Below are 27941 nucleotides of genomic sequence, written 5' to 3'. Positions count from 1 at the left end.
TGCCAAAGGGAATCAGGGCTGCCTGCCGGCTTCACATCTGTTGATCTGACCTGACTTGAAGGGTCCAAAGGAGGACGGCTGTCAGCTCGGCTGGACGGCGGACCCACCAGCTCCCCCAGGCATCTCGTAGCAACCTGACCTTTCACGCAAGGGGGGAGAGGAAACACGTGGGACTAGACACCTGAGCAGAACGGAATCATTATTTTTTTCCCAAAGGAAAAGGGGCTGAAAGGGGGCAAACGTTCAGTTTGAAGTCCCTGTGAATGGGCTTTCAGAAGGCAATTAAAGACACCCGCTGAGAGAGGAGCCGGGGTGGGACTTGGGTCCGTGGCTTTCTGATTGTGAGTGGACACCGGTCTTACACACGCTGCTGGCAAGTGTCAGTCGTGGGGTGGGTGGGGAGGGAAGGAGCAGGTTAAGGGACCGGCAAAACACTTCCAGGTGGAACCAGGAACCCAGGTTCTGCGGCTTGAAGGAACCTGGCGCCGGAGGAGAAAGGGAACTTGAACATGACCTGTTGCGTTTGGCAAGTTCCAGCAACATGCTCGTAAGAAAGCGGCTCCGGCACGGCCCCTGCGGACTGCGGGCCCTGCTGCTGCTGCTCCTGTCGCTGGGATGCGCGCTGCTGATGCTGGCCGCGCTGCACCCTCCCCCGCACGCCCTGCCCCGGGCGGTCACAGCCCAGGGCGCCGAGCGCAGCCCCGATGCTGGGTACCGCCTGGACTTCGGGGAATCCCAGGAGTGGGTGCTGGAGTCCGAGGATGAGGGCCAAGAGTACGGCCCCCTGGGGGGCCTGCCGCCCTTCATCTCGCTGCGGGAGGATCAGCTCCTGGTGGCCGTGGCCTCGCCCAGGGGCAGAAGAAACCGGAGCGAGGGCAGGAGAGGTGGCAGCTACCGGCTCATCAAGCAGCCAAGCAGGAAGCAGGATGAAGACGCCGCGGAGAGGGACTGGGGGGCCGAGGAGGAGGAGGATGGAGAGGCGTCAGAAGATGATGAGCTGACCCCGCTCGGCCTGGAGGAGGCGCTCAGTGCCCGCATCCCCCTGCAGAGGGCGCTGCCTGAGGTACGGCATCCGCTGTAAGTAAGGCCCTCGCTTCCCCTTCCCCCGGTTCTGGAGCGCAACCAGCAAGCTTGGGGCTGCAGACTTCGTGCGCTCTGCCTCCACTGGCTTAGGGCGGCGCTTCTCCAGGTGTGGTCCAGCAGCAGCATCACCTGGGGACTTGTTAGCAGTGCAGGGGCAGACTCTCTGGGTGGGGTACCGCGGTCTGCCTTGAACCAGGCCTCCAGATGAGAACCACTGTCCTAGAGACAGAAAAGGAGGAACTCTTGTCCCTTCTCTTCCCACCCTGGGTTCTAGTTCTTCCGTCTCGGGCTTCTCAGGTCAAACAGCCTTATCTCTACAACACAGAGGGGCCTGGGAGCACCTGTTCTCCAAGACACTTCCAGTTCTAACTCTGATGCTAGCACATTTTGATATTAGGATGGTTGTGTTTGCTTTTATTTTGGATGAAAGCAACAATCACAGCTAGCACTCGTGTGGCACTGGCCTTGAGCCTGGCTTTAATCAAAGTTTTTCATGTATTAACTCATAAAGTCCTTACAACTCTGTAGGATGGGTGCTAGCACTACCATGATGCCTACTTTATAGGTATGAAAATAAGGCACAGAGAGGGCAAGTGACCTGCCCACAGTCACACAGCTAGTAGGTGCCAAAGCAGGGATTTGCTCCAATCTGCCTGAACCCTCCCCTCTATGCCCCCTTCCTTAGTCCACTAGACTGTGGGGACAGTTCCAGGGCACAGAAGCTAGAATACAGTGCTGTTGCACCTGACCTGGCAGGGTGGCCCACCCCTAGGAGGCAAGCTGGGAAGTGTGAAGACATGCAGGCTGTGTCCAGGGAGATGGTGGGCTCATCCTGGACCCCATCTGCCCTGCCCACCTTCACCATGGCTGGCCCAGGGGAGGGGTCTGGTTACCAGCATCCAGGGGCAATGCAGCTAGTTAGCTGGGTGGTGGAGGTCCCTTCGCTGTAAGCACTGCTCTTTTCAGAACCCAGAGGGTTTCCTGGGCAGCAGAGCCACCAAGGATCAGATTACAGCAGAGGTCGGGAGCAGGACCACTGCTCACATCCCTGAAGGGTTCCTCTGAGCCTGGCCACTCAGCCACTTGCCGCCAGGCATACGCAGATGCAGGTCGGCCCAAGGTTGAAGCCTCCTTAGATTGTGTACCCGGTGCCTCACTCAACTCACTGTAGCCCCAGCCCAGCTGCTCTGACTCCAATTGTGGCTGAAACAGCTCTTTTCAGAAAACTCTCAGACCTAGCCAGGCCCACCCATCACAGTTTTATGCTCTCTGCAGCTTTAATTCATAATGCTCATTACAACTGCAGCTAAATGGTCATTGTTGTGCTGCCTGGTGAAGTCCCAGCACACAGGAAAGATGTGGTTGCTGAATGAATGAGTGTATCATTCTCCAGTTCTTTTGATGATACATTTTTTTCACTGGCCTAGAGCAAGAATGTTTTCCCAATGAGAAACATTGCCTCAGCCAGGAGAGTCTCTGGCTTCCCAAGCTGTGAGTGTATGTGTGGCTGTGTGTGTTTGCATCATGCAAGTGTGGGTGCACTGGGTTGTGTGTGTGTTAAACGGATGTTGTGCATATGTGCTGTGTGTAGTGTGTTAGTGGTGCCTGTGTCTGCTGTGGTGTGAGGTGCACAGGGACCCGCTGTGTGATGTGTTGTCACGTGGGCATATGTGTCGTCGGTGTGTTCATGTTCATGTATGAACCACTGTGCTGTGTGGCACACGTGTGTCGTGTGTGCGCACATGGCATGGCATGCACGTGCATTTTGCATGTGTGCTTGTGCGTGTTGCGCATGTGCTTTGTGTGAGTGTGCTGCATGGGTTATAAATGTTGTGCAAATGGTACGTGTGCACATTTGCAAGTGTCTGTGTTATGCTTGTGGTTTGAAGTGCATGAGTGTGTGTTGTGCACGTGTGCATGTGTGGGTACATTTTGTCTTGTGTGTGCACGGGTGCACGTGTGGATGTGTGTGCACCGCTTCTGTGGTTGCTGCTCTCTTCCAGCCAGGGTGACCAACTCGGCCCAGTTTGCCTAGGACTTTTCCGTCATAGAAACCCCTCAGTCCCCAGGCAAATCAGGACGGTTGATCGCCCCACCCGGGGCTTGGCTCTGTCCGGAGGTGTATGACGCCCTCTGCTGGCCGCAGCCTGTCCCTGCAGCCTGTGCGGCCCTGGCCTGGGTCCCCAGTCTCCCCTCCCCCAGGTGCCCTTCAGGTACTGGCGCCGCCCATTCCTGGCAGGGCTCCAGGATGCGAGACGGATTCTCTACAAAATAAGGCAACAACGTCCCTACTCTCCCTCCGCGGTGACAGGACTCTCCTCCCATCTTATCTAGTTGGTCCAGGGTGAGGCCTGGGCGTCCCCAGGTAGTTCCAATGTGCAGCCAGGGCTGAGATCCAAGGCTGTGAGGCACCAGGCATTTCCCAGCCAGTGGGGAGAGGTGGGAGGGGGGCATCTCCTCCTTCGATTTCCCCTGCTCCAGTCCTGCCCCAGAGGTCACTTTGGCAGCAGCTTTGCTATCGTGGAGGAGGGGGAGAGGGGGGTCACAGTGCACCTGGTCAGGTTGGTCCTTGCTGGGCAGCAAGCCACCCCAGGACAGCTCTGGTACCTCGGGTGCAAAGGAGAGAGGAGGCAACTAACAGGGCATCAATAAATCTTGGCTAGTAGGCACCTCCAGGGGGCGGGGCATTAGTGGAGGGAGAGCTGGAACCGGAGTAGCCTGGGGCAGAGACTGGAGGCTGGAGCCCAGCCAATCCCCCACCTGCAACCAGAGAGGGAAAGCAGCAGCCCAGTGTGCCTGGGACCTGGCCGGCCAAGCTTGCAGTCTTGGAATCCAGCGTAGCCACGGCCAGGAGCAGTGCCTGCCCAGCTGTCCACTCTGGCCATGGCACCCCCGGTGGGGTTGTGGTGTAGACTGGCCTGCATGTGGCCCTTCGCGGTGGACCACGACCACGGTGCCCAGGGCAGAGGGGTCTGGCCTTGTGCTTCAGGCCAGCCTCAGGGATGAGACTGGGGAAAGCTGTTGGTGTCATTTACTGCAGTGCCACTCAAAATGGGGGCCTCAGACCTGCAGCATCGGACATGCGGACTCTCAGCCCCACTCGGCCCCACTGCTTGAAAATCTCTGTTGTTAACAAGAGCCCCAGGTGGTTTCTGTTCATGTTACAGTCTGGGTAACGCTAATGAGGGTTCCCGGTCACACGTGAGAATCAAGTGGAGGGTTTTACGAACCATCTCGCCCAGGCTCCTCCGCCCAGACCCGAGAATGCGTGAAGTGGTGGGAACACTTCCCAGTGGCTAGGGGAGAGGCCTGGGTTAAAGGTTGTCAAGAAGCCCTGGGGATCTGAGGCCTGGGAGGCAGTGGGCAGCGCTGCTACGAGGGTGGGATGGGTTCTCTCTACGTGGAAATTCCGAGAAAACCCAGAGACAGCGGGTGGGTTGGAAGGAGAGCCATGGGCTGGAGCAGCCCCTGCCAGGGCGGCTCATTCCCACGGCTCCCTGCTTCTCTCCCCGACAGGTGCCTGCAGCAGCAGCCGGGGGACAGCCTGCCCACAGCCAGCGTCATCCTCTGTTTCCACGATGAGGCCTGGTCCACCCTCCTGAGAACCGTGCACAGCATCCTGGACACAGCACCCCGGGCCTCCCTGAAGGAGGTCATCCTGGTGGACGACCTCAGCCAGCAAGGTGGGCACGGGTTCCCTCCACGCTCCCTCAGGTGGGCCTGGACTCTGAGGGGGTTGCCATGCAGAGACTGGGGTTTGGAACCTGTGAAGACAAGGCTCCCCAAAGCAGACCTTTAGGTGGGGATTCGGGCGCAGGTAACTTACTAGAGAATACAGTGGGTAGGGAGGTGGGGGCAGAGGACAGTGGGAGACAGCAGGAGATGGCGGGGCGTCCCAGGGAGGGTCTCACAGGGTGCCTCCAGCCGGATCCTGTGGGGATCTCCCCCAGGCCCCATCTTCCAACCAGTCCGGTGAGCCTCTCCCCGAGACACTCAGCAATCACAACAGGTGGCCACCGGTGCATGCTCTCTGCCGCCTAGACTCGGCAAGCACGTGATGTGAATTAGTCATTCAGTCACCCTCGTTTAGCACACCTGCTCACTTTCCAGACAAAGAAACTGAGGCTTGGGAAGAGAACCGATCAGAGCTGAGTTGAGACAAGGGCTGCAGGGGTCAGGCCAAGAGCCCAGACTTGCAGAATCTGCTTGAACATTTCCACAGACAGGAAACTAGCTATTGGGACCGGCCCACTGCATGGCTGGGAAGCCGAGAGAAGCCAGAGACAGAAGCCCCTGCCTGACATCCAGGTCCGTGGTTCTCGAACATGAACGTGCATCGGAGTCGCCTGGCGGGCGGGTTAACAAGCAGATTGCTGGGACCACCCCCAGAGCTTCTGGATCTGGGCTGGGGCCTCCGTATCTGCATTTCTAACAAGCTCCCAGGTGACGCTAATGCTGTTGGTCCAGGGGACCCACTTTGAGAACCACTGTTCCAGTCTGGCAGGAGCCTCAGGCCTGTATTTCTGGCTCAGCTAAAGGGCCTGGAGAGGCCCCTGCTGGCCTGGTGAGGAGATCAGACTGCTCCAAGGGAAGCCGAACATTTGCTGAGATCTGCAAAGCACTTTCTCAGTGGGCTAACGGAGGACAGGATAGAGTGGCCACGTACTTCTGCTAGTTCTTCCTGAGGTCCTCGTGTTTGGAATTTGCCCAGCCTGGCAGTGGTGCTGAGCCAGACTAGCCAGAGGCCCTGTCAGTGTGTGGTTGTTGGGGCACATTCAGCAGGTTGTATGAGCAGGTCCTGGGTTGGTCTGGGTTGGCCTGTGAAAGTGCTCAGAGACTCTCCAAACCCTCAGCTGGGGCAGAGTCCTCCCAGGAGCACACCTGTGGTCCCCCGTCAGCTGATAAACTGTGTTTCTGGAGCTTCCCTCCTCCTCGTGTGTGGAGAAGCAGAGCAGCTGGGCCCTAGGAAGGTGAGTTCCCTCCAATGTCCTCAGTTCCTTCTGCTTTTTACTCAGCTATCCTTGAACCATGGCTTTTGGCCTCATCATCACAATTAGGCTGCTCTATCCCTGGACATCACACCTATATCCCAGGCAGGAAAAGGATGAAAGGCAGATAAGCAGAGGGCAGCCAAGTTTGTCCTTTCAGAAAAAAAATCAGTAATACAGTAGTTTTTCCAGAATCCTCTCACCCAGTATATTTCTCCCAGAGTTGAATCAAAAGTCTTGGTAAGTAAGTATTTTTAGGTGCCCTGAACAAAATCAAGTTTCTGTAGGTAAGGTGGAAGGGGAGAGTGAATGTTGGGTAAGACAACTAGTGATGCTGAATTCGGTGGAGTCACCGAGGGGCTGGTTGTCATGTGCAGAAATTTTAACAGCTTCACAAACAGATCCTTCTCCAGGGAAGGGACTGGGAGCCAACAAGCTCACCGGAAAACCACTGAGAAAAGCAGTAGCCAAGTGACTGGGACTCCTTTGCCCCCTGCTCAGGATAGATTCCCTGCAGAAAAATCTCCCTAGGGGGAGCTACACACCACTCAGAGGGCAGCTTCCCAGGGAGTCTGTGGGGCCTCCGGTGAGGCTGCCTGACCCCTCTCCACCTCCCTGCAGGGCCAGTGACCAAAGCAGCCAGGCTCTGTGTGTCCCAGTGAAGACTGCCTCCGGGCCGGGGAACTGGGGCAATTCTTGTTCTTTGGCTCAGTTCTGTTCAACACGCGTGCACTGAGTGCCTGCCGTGGGCCAGCCCTGTGCGAGGGGCTGGAGCAGCAGAAATGCATGAGATACAGCCCCTGCCCTTGAGGAGGTCTTGTTCCGGTGGGCTGGGGGCTCCCCATTGCCAAGACATCATGGGTCTACACTGCTTCTCTGTGAACAGCAACAGAAACGTTCTGCTGGTTGAATCCACAGATAAAGGACCAGCAGATACAGAGGGCTGACTGTACCGCCCTTCTATTTTTTAAAAACCTTTTTGGTGGGAGAGGTAATTAGGTTTATTTATTTTTTTAATGGAGGTACTAGGGATTGAACCCAGGACTTTGTGCATGCTGAGCACTCATGCTACCCTCCCCCACTGTACTGCCCTTTTATATAAGGGACTTAAGTATCATCCTGTATCCTCTATAGGACTGTCATTCCTAAAAGAATGTTTAGGTTCTTGGTCTCAGTTTTTTACCTCCCACTTTCTCTTCGACCCGCTGCCCTGCCCCCTCCCTCCCACCACTGCAGTGAGAGCGCTTTGGCCGCCCCACCAATGACCTCCTGGCATCCACGTATAATGGACCCTCTATAGATGAAGTCTGGCCACAGCCTGATCCCAGTCTGTCCTGCCTTAAAGCAAGGGATCGGACTTGGTACCTGGGCAGTGGCCGGTCACTGACTTGGGGCATGCTGGGTCAGGCATGGTGTTCTACACGACTGCTGGGCACTTGCAGGACAGGCGGTTCCAGTGCCTTAGGGCGGGTCTCCAGGGAAGGGTGAGACCCACAGCAGTTGGGTGTGTGCAAACCAAACCAGCCCAAGGAACCCCGGGGCATCTGAGTAGGGCACCAGCAGTATTGTTTCAGCCTTGCTGCTGCATTTGGAGAATGAGAGGAAGTTCTCTCCTCTCTGAGTCTGACGACGCCGTTTTTACTGGAGAGAATCCTGACCTACCCAAACTAGCGAAGTGACTTAGATCTTAGCAACCACCACACTGTAATGGATGGGATGCTCGGGACCCTGGTGCTCGCCTCGCTCCCAAGAGAGAACTGTTGACAGTGATCCTTGTGACGGTCACCACAATCCTGGGGCTGTGGCATCTGTCACCCCACTGACCACAACCCTTTCGATTCCAGGACAACTCAAGTCTGCTCTCGGCGGGTACGTGGCCCAGCTGGAGGGGGTCAAGTTGCTCAGGAGTAACAAGAGGCTGGGTGCCACCGGGGCGCGGATGCTGGGGGCCACCAGGGCCACTGGGGATGTGCTGGTCTTCATGGACGCCCACTGTGAGTGCCACCCGGGCTGGCTGGAGCCCCTCCTGGGCAGAATAGCTGGTGACAGGTAACTCATCCCTGGAGGCTGCAGAACAGAAATGGGGAGGGGGAGCAATGGTCACCTACAGCCTCAGCCACTCATAAAACATCCACCCGCCATCAAAAAATGGCTGAGTCGCCTCCGTTTGAGGTCAATGTATTGCTTTGGGTTTTTCAGATGTTTGAGCCTCTGAAGCATAGTGGGTAGAGTTGGAAGGAAGGTAAGAGTCCTCCAGCCCCTTGATCTCAATTTTTATTTTTTTGCTAGCTGTTCTTTTTATATATATATTTTTCATTGAACTGTAGTCAGTTTACAATGTTGTGTCAGTTTCTGGTGTACAGCACAATACTTTAGTCGTATAGGAACACACATATATTTGTTTTCATATTTTTAACCATAAGTTACTACAAAATACTGAATATAGTTCTCTGCACTATACAGTATAAACTTATTTACTTTATATATAATAGTTAGGATCTGCAAATCTCATACTCCCAATTTATCCTTTCCTACCCCCCCCCCCCCCCGGTAACCACAAGATTGTTTACTATGTCTGTAAGTCTGTTTCTGTTTTGTAGATAAGTTTGTTTGTCCTTTTTTTTTTTGGATTCCACATATAAGTTATATCATATATTTTTCTTTCTCTTTCTGGCTTACTTCACTTAGAATGACGATCTCCAGGTCCATCCATGTTGCTGCAAATGGCATTATTTTATTCTTTTTATAGCTGAGTAGTAGTCCATTATATAAATACACCACAGCTTCTTTATCCAGTCATCTGTGGGTGGACATTTAGGTTGCTTCCATGTCTTTGCTATTGTATATAGTGCTGCTGTGAACATTGGGGTGCATGTATCTTTTCAAACTAGAGTCCCTTCTGGATATATGCCCAGGGATTGCTGGATCATAGGGTAAGTCTATTTTTAGTTTTTTGAGGAACCTCCATACCGTTTCCCATAATGGCTGCACCAAATTACACTCCCACCAGCAGGAGGGCTCCCTTTTCTCCACACCCTCTCCAGAATTTATCATTTGTGGGCTTTTGAATGACAGCCATTCTGACTGGTGTGAGGTGATACGTCATGGTAGTTGCGATTTGCCTTTCTCTGATAATTTGCGACATTGAGCATTTTCTCGTGTGCCTATTGGCCATTTGTATGTCTTCACTGGAGAATTGTTTGTTTAGTCTTCTACCCATTTTTGGATTGGGTTGTTTGTTTTTTGTTGTTGTTAAGTTGTATGAGTTGCTTATATATTCTGGAAATTAAACCTTTGTCAGTTGCATCATTTGCAAATATTTTCTCCCGTTCTGTAGGTTGTTGTTTTGTTTTGCTTATGGTTTCCTTTGCTTTGCAAAAGCTTATAAGTTTAACTAGGTCTCACTTGTTTATGTTTGCTTTTATTTCTGTTGCCTGAATAGACTGCCCCGGGAGAACACTGCTGAGATGTACGTCAGAGAATGTTTGCATATATTCCTCAGTGGTCCCTGTGAGAGGTCTCCTGGCTGTTTTTGCTTTCATTTCTTAGAGGGTGATATTGAGGTTCAGGGAAATGAATTGAGGTGCCAGGGCTTGCAGAGACTTTGGGGCTGAGTCAGGCTTTCTAACTCTGGGTCCACTGCCCTTTATGACTTTTTAATTTGAGGATTGGAGAAGTTGATTATGGAGAAACATGTAGTCATCCCCACCCCCACCCTGGCTGTGACATGTGTGTTAAAACATTGATGACAGTGAGTCCTCCATGTCTGCTTCTCCCACTTGGGACCATTTTCACGTACCTGGGGGTTGCTCTCCCCAGGCTGAGAGAGAAGACATGGTGATGCCTCAGTGTTCTCAGCTGAGGCCTGGGAGAGGGTCCCCTTTCGGAGTCTGCTCTGCTCTCCCGCCGACTCTCGTGGCAGCTCACCCTGTGTACAGCAAAGCTGTGGAGCCCGCTGGGCGCCGGCTCTCATAGCTGCTGCTCTTCGAAAAAGGAAGGGGGCACAGCGCCTCTGAGGCTCACAGCGGGAGATGTTCCATCACCTAGTGAGGACCCACTGCGCCCAAAGCTGAGTCTTAAAGCACTTTCATTAAAACGGCGGAGGTAGCAGGGAGGGTGTAGCTCAGTGGTAGAGCGTGTGCCTAGCATCCACGAGGTCCTGTGTTCAATCCCCAGCACCTGCATTAAATACATAAACCTAATTACCTCCCCCCCCCAAATTTAATCCAAATTGATTAAAAGAATAAAAAAACAAAAACAAACAAAGAAAGGTGAAGGGGAATGGTGAGTAAACAGCTATTGCATAGTCACAACTTCCTCAATTCTCTTCCCTGGTCAGAGAATTCCAGGCCTGATTACTGGCCCTGGTTCCCTGGTTCCCTGCCCCTGTTCCCCAAAACAGGCCTGCTGAAAGCCATATGGCAATTTTGTATCAATCAGGGAAATGAGTCCATTCCTCGTGACCCTTTTTACTCTCATCCCTCAGAAGATGTGTCATCATACAGTCATCTTGTTAGAACCAGTCACTTTAATGCTAATTAAACATTTAGAAATAAATATGCACATTTACGTGTCTGATACTTGAGACATTCTCCAGGATTGAGCAGTGCACGACCTGGGTAACTGTACATAGCAGCCCCAGATAGAGTTTCTTCAAGAGCAGTGATTTTAGGGAGGTCCTAGGAGGTACTGATGGGTAACCAGGTTCCACATAAAGTAACAAAGATGAAGTTGAAGATAACTGCTGTCCTGGCTGCCAGCTGTCTTGTGCTGACTGCCAGCTTTGGTACCCAGGCTGAGGAGTAAGAGCTACGGCCAAAAAAAAAAAAAAAAAGAAGATTTCCAAAGGGAGAGAGACAACACCCTCTTAGGGCTGTCCTTGGCTCTAGAGGCTGTCCAGGCTGTTTCCCACTTGAAGATTGGTCTGGGCACCTGTCTTGGGGACATCCAGTTCTGAAGGTTACCTGGTTCTCAGACAGGGCTTAATAGGGAAAAGCAAGGCCAGTCAGGGACCAGAGTACCTCCTGCCTCTCTGCCATTAAGTGATGGAAGATGGTCTGAGAAGTCCCTTGTGAGTGTGAGTGTCGTGGAGCAGCAGGATTGGGGCACGGGGAACAAAATGCCTCTAGCCCCACGGAGGGAACAGCGTTCTTTGGGTCTGACACCCCCAGGAAACTCTCCAGCCCCCGCCCGATTCCACACCATTCAGCATGGCAGAGTCCTGAAGGGCCGGCACCGGTCTTGGGGTTGCCCCCGAGCAGGAAGAGGTCTGAAAAGAGAATTCAGGGTGTTTTGCCTCTCAGGTCAAGATACTTTCCACAAACACCGAGAATTGGCATGAACTTCCAAAATGACTTTGCACCTTGCAGACCTGATGGAGGGACATCCAGGCTCAGGAAAAAGAAAAAGGGGTGACGCAAACTAGGCTCAGTGCTCCCTGCGGCCCAAGGTTTGCTTGGTGAGTTTGCAACCACAGTTAGCTTTTGGCTCTTTGGACAGGGGTCTCTCGGTTGACCTCACATACTTCGGTTAAACAGTCTCTGTGGAGCGCTCCACAGCCTCTGCTTGTCTCTTGAAACCCAAACACTTGACCTCCTGGGGCTTAGCAAGGCTTAGGAGAGGCTGGACCCCGTGTCTGCCTGAGAATTAAAACTCAGTTCACAAGTGACAGCCTCGTGGTCCTTGGAAGGATCTCCAAGCTCCTTCCAAGTCAGACCGGGAAGCTTGGCTATTCTGCTCTAAGTGAATTCCAAGAACACCAGATACAGCTGTAGATTCAAAACACAAAGCTAAATATAAGACTGATTTTTTTTTTTTAATCACCTTTTTTTTTTTTTTTTTTTTTGAGTCCCTACGCTGCAGTTATTCCTAATTCAGCCCTGGTTAGGCAGAAGCTGTGGTTCATGGGAATAAAAACCAAAACAGAAAACATCTTTCACTTCGTTCATTGACATTTTATTATTTGTCTTGACCCAAAATGCACTCAAGGAGGCTTAGGATTAATCAATTCTGTATCTGGCTGAAAGAGAAGGAAGAGGAGACTTCAGAAAGGGAAAAAAAGACGGTATTGGAAATCGAGGGCAGTACAGTTATTAGAAGGGAGCTTTACACGCGAATCTGAGCTTCAGCAAGACAGAGCAAAAAGGAACGTGATGAAGTCTAGGTGCTCGTTTCCTGATGAAAAGGAACATACGACTTTATCAGGAAGGACGCTGCTCAGAGGTCTGAGACGAATTGATCATGTGGATGCTCGAATGCAGTTTCCTTTCTTGTCCTCTTATGATGACTCAGACGACGCCAACCTGATGGGATTCTTCGGAATTCAGCCACACAGCTTCCCTGGCTCTTGCTGCTGAAATTCCACAAAAATGCGTTGCTGAGAGCCAAAGCCATCCCGTCTGCTCAGCTCCGTCCACAGCAAGCAGAGACTTGGGAGGGCGCCCGGCTTGCTTCCTTGCCCTTGCCTTTCGGTTTTCTGAGGTCAGTGTGAGGTGCCCAAAACGAGTGGAGGCCAGAAGGATTCAGTTTCCCTTCGCTTCCAGAGGGAACAGTGTGAAATGGGCAGGAAAAGTATATCAAGATCCTTGCTGTCAATGGAAACCCCGTGACTCTTCACCCCAAGACCCGTGACTTAAGGCCACAGATTAAGCACGGATTGAATCCCAGGACCACCCTGGCCCTCTCCGTGTGGCCTGGGCTTGTGCCCACCCTGGCTGTCTGCTAGGTGGGTGGAACCCAGATGGAAACTGAGGGGAGTGTAAATAGCATGGCTGGCATCTCTTTTCCAAGAATCTTACTTTTCTTAGGCTGGTACCTTCCAGCCACCCCTGAGCTCAGGTCTGATTCATTCTATGGTACAGATTTTAGAAGAAACTGTCTCGAGAGGCCAGGAAAAAATGTGATTGAGATACTGACTAGGTGGAGAGCAGCTCCTGGTACACCTGAGTGATTACCTGTTTAGTTCAAAGGCAGCATTTCTGACCTGTTTCAATGTTCCACACCACCCTCTCTGAGGTCACGTAGTCTGAAGCTGTACAAAAAAATTGGGATAAGGTACAACTGCTCGGGGAGGGTATCGCGCAGTGGCAGGGCGTGTGCTTAGCATGCACGAGGTCCTGGTTTCAATCCCCAGCTCCATTAAAAGAAAAAAAAAAAGATACATTAACCAACAGCAACAGTAAATGAGCAAAAAAACCCAGACTCAGGACTCTGGTTTGCTGGTAGACACCACCTGATCACATACACACGCATTAACACCGAGGACATTTCCAGGACTTGACAGTCCTGATTCCTCAAGCCAACCAGGTTTCACGGTACAGGGTGGAACAGGAACTAGACCCCGGAGCAGGGGCCTGCAAACCCTCTGAAACTGTGCACAGTATTTTGTATATGTGCATATGATTATTGTTCTGAGGAGGGGTCCATAATTTTCCCTTGATTCTCAAAGGGATCTAAGACCCCAAAAGAAGTCAAGTACCACAGTCTTAGAGCATTACAATTGAGAAAGAACTCTGTGGGAAGTAGTTCAACCTCCCATTTCACAAGTGAGGAAACCAAGGCCCAGAGAGGTACAACAGCCATCTCAAGATCACACAGCACATTAGTGTATTAGTAGCAGAGCTGAGCCTAGGACCCCATTCTCCTGCCTCTCAGTTTTGTCAAGAGATGCTTTTAAAGAAAGAAAGGGGCAGGTGTGCTCTTTAAAGAAATGGACCCCAAATTCTTTATGGAAAAACATATTTTCTAGAACAGTGATGTTCAGTCAAAATATACCACGAGCCACAGATATAATGTAAACCTTTCCAGGAGTCACATTACAAAATAAAAAGAAACAGATTAATTTTAATAAAGTATTTTAGTAAACCCAATATATCCAAAATATTTTCAACGTGTTATCAATATGAAAATTACTGAGATTTTTACATCTTTTTTTCATACCAAGTCTTCTAAATCCGGGGTGTATTTCACACTTACACCCCATCTCAGCTCGGACAGCTTGTATTTTAGGTCCCAAATAGCCGCGTATGGCTGGTGGCTGCCGTGTTGGGCAGCACGTGTCTAGATCACGTTTCTGTCCCCCAGCAGGCAAAGGGTTTGTATCCCTTATCTGATCCCATGATTCTCTCCAGGAGCAGGGTGGTGTCTCCTGTCCTAGACGTGATTGACTGGAAGACTTTCCAGTATTACCCCTCCAAGGACCTGCAGCGTGGGGTGTTGGACTGGAAACTGGATTTCCACTGGGAGCCTCTGCCCGAGCGTGAGAGGAAGGCCCTCCCGTCCCCCATCAGCCCCATCAGGTGAGGCTCCTTCACGCACCGCTTTTCCTTTGCTTTCTCAGTGTGGACTCAGCAGCCAGGCTGCCGGGGCCAGTCCTGGCTCCACGAGTGTGCTAGCAAGTCACTGACTGTGTGCCTTGGTGTCCTCATCGGCAGACTGGGGGTTTTTGCGGTACTGACCTCACAGCGTTGTTGTGAAGACTGGATGAGCTCACGTAGGAATAGCGCGCCGAGCGTGCCAGGCCCTCAGTGGTAGGTGTCATTATTGTTACCTTGTCACATGGATGGAGTCCAGCGAAGCCTTTCCAGACAGTGAAAGAGGAACGTGAAAGCACTTGACCTGGGATCTCAACCCCACTCTGTCTCACCAGGTAGCCCTGGACTTTCCCTGGCCTCAAATGCTTTCTCAGTAAAAAGGAAGAATTCAGCCGGGTGAATGCTAAGACCCTATAAGCCTCAAAATATGTCCAGTTTTATGGGTTTGCTTTTCATGTGTTTGATTTTTGAACAACTTACTCTGTTTAAGTAGATGTTCTAGATACTTTTAAAATTTTTTATTTTTTTATTGAAGTGTAGTTGATTTACAATGTTAGTTTCACGTGTACACCAAAGTGATATATACACACATACATATATAGTTTTTCCTTACAGATTCTTTTCCATTATAGCTTATTATAAGAAATCAAATGTAGTTCCCTGTGCTCTACAGTAGGTCCTTGTTGTTTATCTATTTTGTATATAGTAGTTAGTGTCTGCTAATCCCAACTCCTAATTTAGATCTAGGCAGATAGCCCTAAATAGCTTCTGCTGTGTAACAAACCATCCAAACTTAATGGCGTAAAACAGCTGTTTTATTAAGCACATGGATTCTGGGCCATGAATTCTGAAAGGGAGCGTGGGTGTTGCTTGCCTCAGCAGGACCACCCTTTACTAGACTAGACTGGCTGGAAATGACTCGGCATCTCGGGGCTGGAATCCCCTGGATATCTGGGTGCTGGCTGTCACTGGGACCCAGTGGAAGCTTCTTACCCCCATGCTGTCCGCGAGGTCACGGCACACGGGCTAGTTGGGACTTGCTACGTCTGCTGAGAGCAAGTATCCCAAGAGAATCGGGCAAAGCAAGCTGTACCCCCTCCTTGCTTTAAAAGAATGATTGAGGTGAAATTCATGTAACATGAAACTGACCATTTAAAAGTGAACAACTCAGTAGCACGCAGCACATTCCCAATATTGTGCAGCCACCCCCTCCGTCTAGTTCCAAGACATTTCCATCACTTCAGAGTGAAATCCCTCACTTAGTGTCTCCAAGTGTCCCCTCCCCAGTCTGCTGTCTGTCCCTGTGGATTTCCCTATTCTGGGTATTTCATATCAACGGAATCGTACAGTATGTGACCTTTTGTGTCTGGTTCTTTCACTTAGTGTGATGTTTTAGGATCTGTGTTCCCTTCTAGAACTGAGTCTCAGAGGTCACCTAGGGTCCCTTGTACCTTAGTCACAGGCCCACCTAGGTTCACGGAAAGGAGACGTGGACCACACCTCTCACGGGGAGCCATGTCAATGTCACATTGTAAGAGCATGTGGGACAAGGGACCTGTCAGCATCAAACAGTTACCCAAGCTATTCCTGAGGCCCTCGTACGGGGACATGAAGGGAAGGCTTTAGGTACAAACAGGCCTCCCAAGGGCCTCGTGATTCTGGAGGGTAGAAGTTCAAGATCAAGTTTCTGGCCAGTTCAGGTTTTGGTAAGACTCTGCTTCCTGGCTCACACACTGCCACCTCCCACCGTGTCCCCACATGACAGAGACAGAGCCCTGGTGTCCCTTCCTCTTCTTCTAAGGGATATAAAAGGCCCAGGCAACCAGAGATCTCTTTTCATAAAATACCAGGACTCCTGGCATGCTTGCTTGGTTCCAGTCTTGCATTTCAAAGCATCAAGGTCCGTCTGCAGCCCGAGTCCACGCTCTGAGCCACTGGAGCTCCCCTACCAGTCATTCCCCCGAGGTGCTCAGGGTTCTAACTTCACCCTGTTCTCTCTCCAGGAGCCCGGTAGTACCTGGCGGGGTGGTGGCGGTGGACAGACACTACTTTCAAAACACTGGAGCGTACGACCCACTCATGTCACTGCAGGGTGGAGAGAACCTCGAACTGTCTCTCAAGGTATGTCCTGCACCAAGGGAGGCCCAGGTAGTTCTCTGGAGCCGTGTGTGTGGCCACAGCTTGGAGATTTCAGGCAGATTACAAAGTCACTCCACATGGTCTGTCAGAGCCCTCATTTCTCCTTTTCCATCTTTCTTGATTTCACTCCAACCTCCTTCCTGAACTCACCTGCCAGGCCTGCCCCTAGGAAAGGGCGTGCCATCAGGCACCTCCACCTGAGTGCAGAGCATCGGAACAGTCTCCACTTCTGGCACCTCGGCCCCTCGGCACCTCAGAGCTCATCACAGCACCCTCCGGCCAACACAGATACCAAGCAGTGCTGGGTTTCGCATAGTTTGGTCCAAACAACTTAACAAGTATTTGTCCTAACAGCTTAGCGCTCACTGGGCACCACACAATTTCCCAAACCTTGGAATCAGATTGGACCCACCACCCTTATTTTCTCTTCCACATTGACTTTCAGCCTGAGACATGCTTTTTCATCACAGCATAGACATACATCATTAAAAGCGCCACCATCTAAGATTGAAACTGTGGATCACCCTGAGCTTGTAGTCTGCAGAACATCCAACAGATGTCACAGTGTTTCTCTTGACCACTGAAAATCTCCTCTTTGGGTTTGCTGCGGCACCCTGGGGTGCCTTGGCACACAGTTTGGGAACTCCCCTGCTTTCGGTTCTTGGTGTGTTTTGGCTCACAGGCTGCCTATCCTAGGGGTGTTTTCACTATCATCTTTATCCCCACGTGTGGAACGAAAGGCCTTCCTGTCAAATGAATGTCAGGCATTCGGGAGTAGGAGGGAGTGAGTGGAAGGCAGAGAGAAGCTTCCAGAAGCAGAAAGACTGTGTTTAAGGAAAGCTGGCTTTGATCTCCACACAAATGGCTTCTGCTACCTTGGCAGCAGGAGACCTCACGAGCTTGTAGACACGCCCTGGCCACTCGGGACGCCCTTTTCCCTGAGGAAGCACCTGCAGGGGCTCGCAGTGCTGGCAGCCCAGCCACGTCTCTTAGGTGCCGAAGCTGGGCACGCGTTTCGGGGGTGGGGGGCACGTTCAGGTGGTAGCAGGGCTGTGCCCCTCGCCCCGCGGGCTCCGAACCGGGACACCCGCCCTCCTTCTCCCCACCTTGTCACCCCCTGCCCAGGGCCCTCGGGTCTGGGAGCTGTGCTCCACCCTGGGGACCAGAACTTTCTTTGCCGTCGTATACTCCTGAGTTCCTGGGCATTTTGCTGGCCGCCCCCCACCCCCACCCCTGGGGTCCCTTACTTCCCACCTCCTTGGAGAGGAGGACAGAGGTGTCTGTTTCCTCCTTTCGCGGCAGGCCTGGCTCTGTGGGGGCTCCGTGGAAATCCTTCCCTGTTCTCGGGTGGGACACGTCTACCGGAGTCAGGAAGCCCACTCCCCCCATGACCGGGAGGCCTTCCTGCAGAACAAGGTGCGCATCGCTGAGACCTGGCTGGGCTCGTTCAGAGAAACCTTCTACAGGCACAGCCCAGAGGCCTTCTCCCTGAGCCAGGTAAGGGCTTCTGTGCCCACACAGGGCCCCCAGCTGCAGGCTGGGCCGGGGCACCTCCCCTCCCTCCTTGAAGGGAAAATAGAAGCTTCCAGCTTGTGCTTCCCCCATACGCAGGGCCTCTCCCTGGCGGATTGGCCTCTGTCTCTCCCAGCATCTACCAGGGGCATCACGACTGGTCTTGGCCTGGAACCCCCGATATCTGTGGGATGACATCTGAGGGGTGCAATCCTTCATCGTGTGGCCAGAGGAGAGACTGGGTGGGGAGTAAACGCTGAGACAGAAGGCCCCTTCATCCTGGGAAAAGTTCTCAAGGCTGTGAAATTTCCCAAGATGCAAAACAAATATAAGTACAAAAATGAACACTGTGGGTGGGTGTAGCTTAGTGGTAGAGTGTGTGCTTAGCATGCACGAGGTCCTGGGTTCAATCCCCAGTACCCCCATTTAAATAAGCAAATAAACCTAATTACCTACCCTAGACCTGAAAAAACATGGTTTTAATTTAAAAAATAAAAACAAAAAGTTTTTAAATGAACATAGAAGGATGGGGGATATAGCTCAGTGGTAGAGCACATGCTTGGCCTGAATGAAGTCCTAGGTTCAATCCAGTGCCTCCAAAACTTGAAGGACTCCCCAAGAAAGGCACAGAAAAATAAAAATTTTAAACGTTCCATGAAACGTTCACCAACAGTGCATTTTCAACTGGTCAGCTACCGCTCAGCTCAGTCCTTATGACAGGACACATGGGTGCTATTTAACGCGGGACATGGTTCACAGTGATGTTTGCTGGCCCAGCCCTTCAGCATCCTCCCAGACCCCTCTGTCCGGCACCCCATGTGAATTCTGATGTAAAACCATTGTTCTCACGCTGCCTGTGTCTCTCTCCTCCCCAGGCTGAGAGGCCCGACTGCACTGAGCGCCAGCAGCTGCAGAGGAGGCTGGGCTGTCGCATGTTCCACTGGTTTCTGGCCAATGTGTATCCTGAGCTGTACCCCTCCGAACGCAGGCCCAGGTTCTCTGGAAAGGCAAGGCATGATGCAGGGAAGAGAAGGAGGAAAGGGAGGGGCTGGGCGGCTTCTCCAGACACGAGCTGATGTTCAGAGGCTCTTCTGGGACCCTGGCTGGCCAGTCCCAGCTCAGAGGGGGGCCTCTGAGTCTCCTGTGCCTCCCTGAGAGGGTGGCTGGGCTGCCCCGTAACCCATCCCAGGGCCCCTGACCAGGGCAGGTGCTGCTGCCTCCTTCAGGAGGCCTGTCCCTTAGGATGGGTGGCTTCAGCTTGACCTCACTCGTTTTTGTGGCCTGAACACATAGGGAACCTTGAGGGACACTGCAGAGGGAAGAGAGGAACAGAGGGCATCTTTACAGCGGAGGGCGGGGTTCACTTCTGTGTGGATGTCCACTTACAGCTCCACAACACCGGACTTGGCTTCTGTGCAGACTGCCAGGCTGAAGGGGACCTCCTGGGCAGTGCCGTGATGCTGGCTCCCTGCAGGGACAGCCAGCAGCAGCAGGTGGGTGGTCAGCGTCCTCAGACCTGCAAGGGTTCTGTCCTGGGATGTCTCTCCCTTCCCTTAGGGCCACCTCCTTCCAGGGATCCCATGTCCCTTGACAGTGTCTGGTGCCCCACTCTGGTGACCCATTCCCCATCCTGCGCCAGCTGCAAGCACCGACGGGGACCATCGTCAGAGAGTACCAGCATCTGAGCTCGAGGGAAAGGGCGAGGCTGTTTAGCCAATGCTTTCACCAGATGGATGAGGAAACTGAGGCATAGAGGGTGGCCATTCCAGGGGCTGCAAACTCATGTCTCCAGGGTTCTGGCGGGTAAGGGGAATGAGCTCGGTGAGCTGGGTGGAAGCTGTTGTCACTCAGGAGCACCTGCCCCAGCCTCAGTGAATGTCCTTTGTCTTGGATGAAAGTGGATCTCGTATTATGAGATCATCCAAAAATTTTAAGACACTGGAAATCCAGAGTTTATGGAAAAGTTCCTTATATATATATTTTTTTTTTAATTTAAGTATAGTTGATTTACCACGTGTTAGTTTCTGGTGTACAGCATAGTGGTTCAGTTTTATATATATATACACACACACACACACACACACACACACATATATATACACATATATATGTATATACTTTTTCAGATTCTTTTCCATTATTGGTTATTACAAGGTATTGAATATAGTTCCCTGTGCTATACAGTAGGTCCTTGTTATTTATCTATTTTATATATAGTAGTATCTGCTAAGTCCAGACTCCTAATTTATCCCACCCCTCTCCCTTTCCCCTTTGGTAACCGAATGTGCATTTTCTGTTTATGAGTCTGTTTCTATTTTGTAAGTAAGTTCATTTGTGTCATTTTTTTAGATTCCACATGTAAGTGGTATCACATGATATTTGTCTGAATTATTTCACTTAGAATGATGATCTCCAGTCATCCATGTTGCTGTAAATGGCATTGTTTCATTCTTTTTTATGGTTAAGTAGTATTCCATTGTGTATATATATGTATATATATAGTATATAGTGTGTGTGTATGTATATATGTGTGTGTGTGTGTGTATATATACATGCACCACATCTTTATCCAATCATCTGTCAATGGACATTTAAGTTGCTTCCATGTCTTGGCTATTGTAAATAGTGCTGCTATGAATATTGGGGTGCATATATCTTTTCAAATTAGACTTTTCTCCAGGATATATGCCCAGGAGTGGGATTGCTGGATCATATGATAACTCTATTTTTAGTATTTTAAGGAATCTCCATACTGCTTTCCATAGTGGCTGCTCCAAATTACATTTGGTGAGATCACTTCTTTTCACAACTTGGATGATGACCTAGAAAGTCTAGCCCACCCCCAAACCTCTCTCCTCTCAGCCTGTGCATTAAGCTATCCTGTCCCAACGGCCTCTATTACAAACAACAAAAACTAAGTTCCTGGAGATACTGATCAAACAAGCCTGGTGAGGCCCCGAGAGCCCGGGCGGAAGGCAGAGCCTGTCGTGGAGGGTCTGGAGTCCAGCCCTGCAGGCAGGAGCAGCGAGGCCCTGGGCCTGGAGGACACATGGGGAGGCAGGTGTTCAGTGTTCATTTGGCGTCTTACTGACTTGCCCTTTACCAGTGTTCCAGGACACACCCATAGCATTCACACCTGGCACCAGAGGAGGGCAGAGAGAAAGCGCCAAGTGAGGGGGCCGTGGGATGTGGTGGGAACAGCCCACCTTCCAGCTGTGTGACATCAGGCAGGCTTCCTAACCTCTCTGAGTCTCAGTTTCCTCATCTGCAACTCGGGATAACAGTCTCCCTTGTGCAAACAGGACACTAGCCTTGGACTTATTCATTTATTTATTTTGATTCTTGGTGAGGAGGCGGGGATTGGCAAGGACTTCTGTAGCCAGCAAAACTGTGAACCAGCTAAACTGGACGCACCACGTGCTACAGGAAAAATAAGAAGAAACACCCTCTTTTCTGTATCAGTAACTAAGTCTCTAACAAAGGGAAATCTCCAGGGGCCGGAAACCGAGCGGCAACTGAAAATAGAGTCGTTAGGTGTGACCAGGCTCTCCGGCGGGGCAGGAGACAGACAGTTCCTGTCCAACCTCAGGATCCCAGAGACGTTTCCAGGCGGGACTTAGCACGAAAGCCCACCTTCAGCCTATGAGAGATGAGGGTCTGGAAATGAGAGTCCTGCATAAAGCCAGCTCTGACCTTCCCAGAGTGACCAATCCGTGAACAGTGGGGCCAGGAATATCCACCCACTGCCACAGGAAGATGCCAAGTAGGCGGGTCTGTCTCTACAGGCCTTTGCCTGGGAGAAAGTTACCCTCCCCTGAAAAATTTTAACCACAAGCTTGCATCTAATATGGGTTTAGGGTTCAAATCTGTATGAACTGTGTGGTCTGGCAAGCCTCCAGCAGGAATGCCACCTAATGTATTGGGTCTGTTGCAGATGACAGTGTGAGACCTATCCTTCAACAATTACCAAGAATTTCCAGTGAGGAGGGTGTAGCTCAATGGTAGAGCACGTGCTTAGCATGCACAAGGTGCTGGGTTCAATCCCCAGGATCTCCATTAAAAAATAAATTAAATAAATAAATAAACCTAATTACCTGTGTCCCTCCCCCCAAAAACCAGTCAAACAAAGAATTTCAAGACAGCAACAGCATTAAACTGAATATATTAAATGGAGAACATTCACCCCTTCTAAGCATAAGGTTCCCAGCAGTTACACAAGTCACATGCCATGAAGCCAGCCCTAGCCGCGAAATTTGTGTAAAAATTAGTTCAAGCTGCACTGGCGCAGGACCAAACAGAAAATGATTTTATCAGAATGTGTTCTCCAAACAGGCCCTATGGGCTTCCCGCAGTTAAAGTCCCTCTGCAGAGGAATGCAAGACCCAATGGGCCGGAACCCTGGAGGAAATAAAAACCGTGAGCGAGAGTCAGCAGGTGAATTACTTACAGAGCCAGGTCAGATGTCTCCAGAAAGAGTTCAGCTTGGGCCTCAGAGATTTCCTCGTCTGGCCTTCCAGCGGTCCCCTCCAAATAACACAGCATCCTTCGTGGCCTCACCTGTGACACGGTCAATAGGAAATGGAGGAACTTGGCAGCATGCATAACTATGGATGCAGAAGCAGCTGGAATGTGGACATTTCAGAGGCTAGGGCTAGTCTGGGATCCTGTTTGTGGACTCAGCGGTGAGGTAGGGTCTTACTGACCCCATTAGAGTCTGAAGACGGCCCCTAGACCTCAGCCCTCCCGCGGTGAGCTCCCCTGCCCCCACCAGCAGCTCTGGAGACGCTCTCCTTGCTGCGCTAACCGCCCTTCCCTCTGTCCAGCAACTGGAGCACACGGGCAGGAAGGAGATCCACTTTGGCAGCCCACGGCACCTGTGCTTCGACGTCAGGCAAGAGCAAGTGATTCTTCAGAACTGCACCGAGGAAGGCCCTGGCATCCATCAGCAGCACTGGGACCACCAGGAGGTAAGCAGTCCGGTCTGGGAGGGCTCTGCCGTGCTGCTGGCTCTTCCAAGAGTCAAGTATTACTGTACAAGCCTGTGTCCCTGTTGTCAGTCCAACTTAGTGGCAGGACACTGAGGCCTTAGAGGGAAAGCCAACCTTGCAGCAGAGTTTTCCGCCAGCATCTTGAAATGTTCTAATTTGCCAGGTTTCTGTGGAGCTCTGATCATGAGCACAGCAGAGAGAGGATCTGGCCCCTTTTGAAAGTTGATTAGCTCAGGTCACAAGTAGGACAGTGGAGCGTGTTACAGAAGCAGTCACTCACACTGGTGGTGTGGCCTTAGGGGCAACAGAAAGGCCCACCTCCCATTCCACCATCAAATAGATGTGGAGGTGGATGGTACATGCTTCCTTTGCAAATCCCACTGTGAGTGTTTCATCATTTTGGTAAGACTTTGATTCCCATTAGCCTAGAGAGAACCTCTGGGTCCTTTCCAGAGATTGTGTGTCAATGATGAGAAAGCAGGAGGTGTGTTAAGTACCTAGGGAGAGTGAGCGGGCTACAGGAGTGGGACTGGAAGGTCCACACATGGTTTTGCCTTCACCTCAAAGCCCTTCCTAAATGAGCTAGGGTATAAGTATACAAACAAACAAATTTACACACATCTTTTAAAAATTTCTTTTCTTCAGCTTTTGCTTGAGAATAAAGCAGGGCAAAATAAGCAGACCTCCACACATGGGTGCTCATAAAGCAAGGCTGTGAAAGAGGGAAATCGTGTAATGCAGAACTTAAGCTGAACTCACTGTAAGCAGCTGAGAACAAAGCTGTTGGGCTTTGGTGACAAGTGAATTCAGGACTCAGGGGGCCCATACATGCTCAAAGAAGGTTTAGAAACCAAGTTAAAGTCCTTTATGAATGACCACAAAGGATCATTCTAAGCAAGTCCTCTGGATAAGATAGATTTTGAAATAACATTTTAAAATAGTATGTAAAAAATTAATGACTAAGATACACCTGGCATCTTTCAGGTATTAAAAAAATAAGACTTTAAAAAAGTATTCTCATTCGGTCCTAAAAAGGAGTAAGATACTGTTCATAGCAGCACTAGTCATGGTAGCCAAGAGGTGGAAGCAACCCAAGGGTCCAATGATTGATGAATGAATAAACAATACACTACATACACACAATGGAATATTATTCAGCCTTAAAAATAAGGAAATCCTGTCACTTGCTTCAGTGCGGATGAACCTTGAGGACATAATGCTAAATGAAATAGCCAGTCACAAAAAGGCACATGATGTATGATTCCACTGACATGAGATCTCTAAAGTGGTCAGATTCATACAAAGAGAAAATAGAACAGTGGTTACCAGGCATGAGGGTCAGTGGGCGGGAAGGGAAATGGTTGTTTAATGGGTATAGAGTTTCAGTTTAGAGAGAAGAAAATGTTCTGGAGGTCTGTTTCGCAATGATGTAGAATATACTCAATGCTACTAAATTCCACACTCAAAAATGGTTAAGATGGAAAGTTTTATGTTTTATATTTTTACCACTGCCAAAGAAAAGAAGGTACAATTTATGCTACAACATGGATGGACCTTGAACCTATCATGCAAAGGGAAAGAAACCAGTCATAAAAGGCCACATATTGTATGATTCCATTTACATGAAATGTCAAGAAGAGACAGATCCATAAACATAGAAAGTGGAAGCGTGATTTCCAGTGACTGGAAGGAGGGAGGAATGGGAAGTAGCTGCTAATGGTTTCTTTTCACAGTGATGAAATTTTCTGTAGTTAGAGTGGTGATGGTCACACATGCTTTCTGAATATACAGAAATCCACTGAGTTGTGTACTTTAGTACAGTGACTATCATGGCATGTGAATTATATCCCTAAATAAATGAATAGACAGACATCATCAGCATTGTTGGTTAAGGTTGTTTAACTTCTCATAAAGAAAATGATTTTTTCTTGAAAAGAAGAAGGCTAGATTCAGTATCACATTTGGTCGATTTTGAGCAGGAAGTGGCGGTAGTCTTCCAAACATGTGCATCCCCAAGGGCTTACTCGCTACTGCCACCTGGTGGTGGCAATACTAAATTGCAGGATTAACAGAGGGCAGAGATTAAATTCAGTCCTTCAGAAAGCAGAAATTTACAAGTAAGTGGTAACAATCAATGTCACCAATACAGGATAAAGACTGAACATGATCTTTCCACTGGCATTTTACTAGTCAGAACTCTCTAAGTAATGGCATCATTACCCAACCACAATAATGATAATTGAGTTAATGATTCCAAGGCTCTGAATGATACCTAAATTTTAGGACTACCTAAATTGTATTATATATTAACCAAAATACTTCAATTCCTTACCAGGCTAATTGACACCAATTCTATTATTCTCTTAATGATTAGCACAAATCTTAGAAATTTCCTTCTTTGCTGACTGATTGCCAGGGACTGACTGGTTTCCTGTTTTTTCCCCCCTTTTCTTCCTTCTTTTCAGAATGGAATGATTGTTCACATTCTTTCTGGGAAATGCATGGAAGCTGTAGTGCAGGAAAACAGTAGAGATCTGTACTTGCGCCAGTGTGACGGAAAAGCCAGCCAGCTGTGGCACTTTGACAATGTCACCACTGTGGATGAACGATGAGTGTCAGTGTCACAAAGAAAAGAGAAGCGTGGCTTCTGACCACAGTGTGACCCCAAGGGAACTCCCGGAGCAGGTGCATTTCATGGAGCAGACCCTTGGTGTCTGTGCAGCGGTGATAGCAGCGACGAAAGCTCCGTGAATGAATATGGGAAGTCTTTCCTTCTTGCACCTTATTTCATTGACCACAGGCTGTTATAGAAAAAGAAAAGGAAATATGAATTCATAGTCACATTGTCTTCATCACTGATAGATGATCATTACATAGTGCAGAAGATTCTTGTCCTTTTTTTTTCCATTGAGCACTAAATAATTGCTTTTATCTCTGATTGAGGAAAGAGGACTGGCAACATCTTCAGGATACACAATTGCAGTCAATCCATTTATTGCAAATGGCCTTACCTTGGACTGTCTGTGTAGCCAACCATGAAAATTAAAGTGTGAAAAGCGTGTAAAGGCAGGACATCCAAAAAGCTTTGGATTAGACTCATGAGGACAAATTTCGTGTTCACTGGGTGAGCCGTAGCTCAGAGGAAGGAAGGGAGGCAGGCTACTGAGAGAAAAATAGGGTTGGAGAGAGTTTTGTCCCAATTCTTTAGCTCAGCCTAGCAGCTGATAAGAGTCGGTAGACCTGGACTAAGACATTTTCATGTTAATGAGAATTTTCTCTAAACCTTCTACCTCTGTTCACCCTGCACTAGCTTGATTAACCACAACTGGATTCTCATGCAATATGTGTCTCTCTAGTCATTGGTGTTGAGTCACCTTAGACAGAAAACTCCCATTAACAGAAGCATACACAGTTGAGAAACTCTCCTGATGCCCTGTTACAGGGTTTGCATGGACTGGATAGGAAAGAGCAACCTTTGCAAAGAGGCAGACATTCCCTGGAAGGGAAATGCCAGCATCTGAGCCAGAATTCTCATGAGAGGATCTAGGGTTGGGTGTTAATGTCCATGAGGGCTAAAAGGGCTGGCTCTGGTCTGTAGGAACTGTCTGGGACCCCCAGATGTGCCCACAGCTGGACGTTCAGCCATGGGAAGCAGACATCCCACCAGGGCAGAGCAGCTGAATGGCTCTCTTGCTGTGACCTGGCCCACTGAGTTCAGCCATAAGGGCTGCTGAGTGGGGTTGGTTCTTTAATTAAGAAGACATCACGCCCATTTCTCTTCCAGATGGAGTTCTCTCTCCACATGGTCAGCTTAGAAACCTCCCCTCAAAGATGCTGATCTCCTCTGGGCCGTCTCAGGACACAGTGTATTTCGACTAAGACACACTAAGTAGGAAGTGAGAATTTCTAAACAATATCTATCATAATTATGTATTCCTTCCCCACCTGCTGAAGTCAATGGTCCACTGTGTTTCTTGTTCCCCAGAATACACTCTAGACCTGTGCTAGGAGCCGCTGGCTGCATGTGGCCATCTAACTGCAAATTCATTAAAGAAAATTTAAGCTCAGTTCCTCAGTTGTACTGGTCACATTTCAAGAGCTCAAAAGCCACGGAGTTGGAGACCACGAATAACAGAACATTCCATCAATGCAGACAGGTCTACTGGATAGCACTAATCTAGACAGATTTATCACCCCATTGAGAGAAGAGAATTCAGCCACCATTTTCTTCCTTCAGACTTGTCTATATTCAACACAATTGCCCCTAACATTCTGAGGCTGAGACAGAGCTAAAAATTCTCTGATGGCAACTTTGTACAGGGTATTAATGGTTGAGAAATAAAAATTAAACAAGACCTCTATTTTTACAATGAACTTTGTCATTGGCATTGTTGGTATTTGAAGTTGCTGGAATAAATTAATATAATTAAATAAAAGGCTGAATTCAATTGTGTAAGTTGTGTTTGACAGTAATTAACAAAAGGACCCAGATGGCTTATTGCTTAATTGGTTGAACAAAGCAAGAATGTGGTGTTTCCTGCTTCCTTAACCATCCCCATGATTTATTACTTTATTACACGAGTGGCTGTCAACTTAGTCCCTGGCTGGTGCTTAAAGACCCTTAATTTAAACAAAACAGATGCCTCCATTGAGTTCTCAAAGAAATTCAACCTTTCCCTCATAGTAACCCAGTGTTCAAATTCTTTTCTCTGTGGGCTCTGCTCTGATTTTATCCACAATGATCAATTTAAAAATAGAGAAACCTAGCAATCGAAGATTGGATTCCAAAGAGTTTCCCTTGTCCATCTGAATTTTATGATTGGACTTGGTTGTTTGGGTTTTAAGATTGAATCATCATCACCCCCACCAAGCCCACCATCATTATTAAGTATCCCACTGTAGGAACAGAAGGTATTCAG

General features: G+C 49.7%; 1 protein-coding gene across 1 annotated transcript; it reads left to right on the top strand.

Moving 5' to 3' along the window:
- Window positions 1-290: 290 nt before the first annotated feature.
- Window positions 291-27478, top strand: GALNT15 (polypeptide N-acetylgalactosaminyltransferase 15). Its single transcript, XM_010966036.3, is given in 11 exon segments — window positions 291-1077; window positions 4600-4766; window positions 7916-8120; window positions 14201-14368; window positions 16387-16504; window positions 17825-18019; window positions 18910-19041; window positions 19423-19527; window positions 22858-23001; window positions 25488-25577; window positions 25579-27478. Coding segments are annotated over 11 exon segments (2055 nt in total). The 5' UTR covers window positions 291-541; the 3' UTR covers window positions 25774-27478.
- The last annotated feature ends 463 nt before the right edge of the window (window positions 27479-27941 follow it).

Source organism: Camelus bactrianus, chromosome 1 (assembly GCF_048773025.1).
Source record: "Camelus bactrianus isolate YW-2024 breed Bactrian camel chromosome 1, ASM4877302v1, whole genome shotgun sequence".
NCBI classification, from domain to species: domain Eukaryota; kingdom Metazoa; phylum Chordata; class Mammalia; order Artiodactyla; family Camelidae; genus Camelus; species Camelus bactrianus.
The sequence above is the reverse complement of the archived record's forward strand: the minus strand, read 5'-3'. Positions and strand labels throughout refer to the sequence as shown.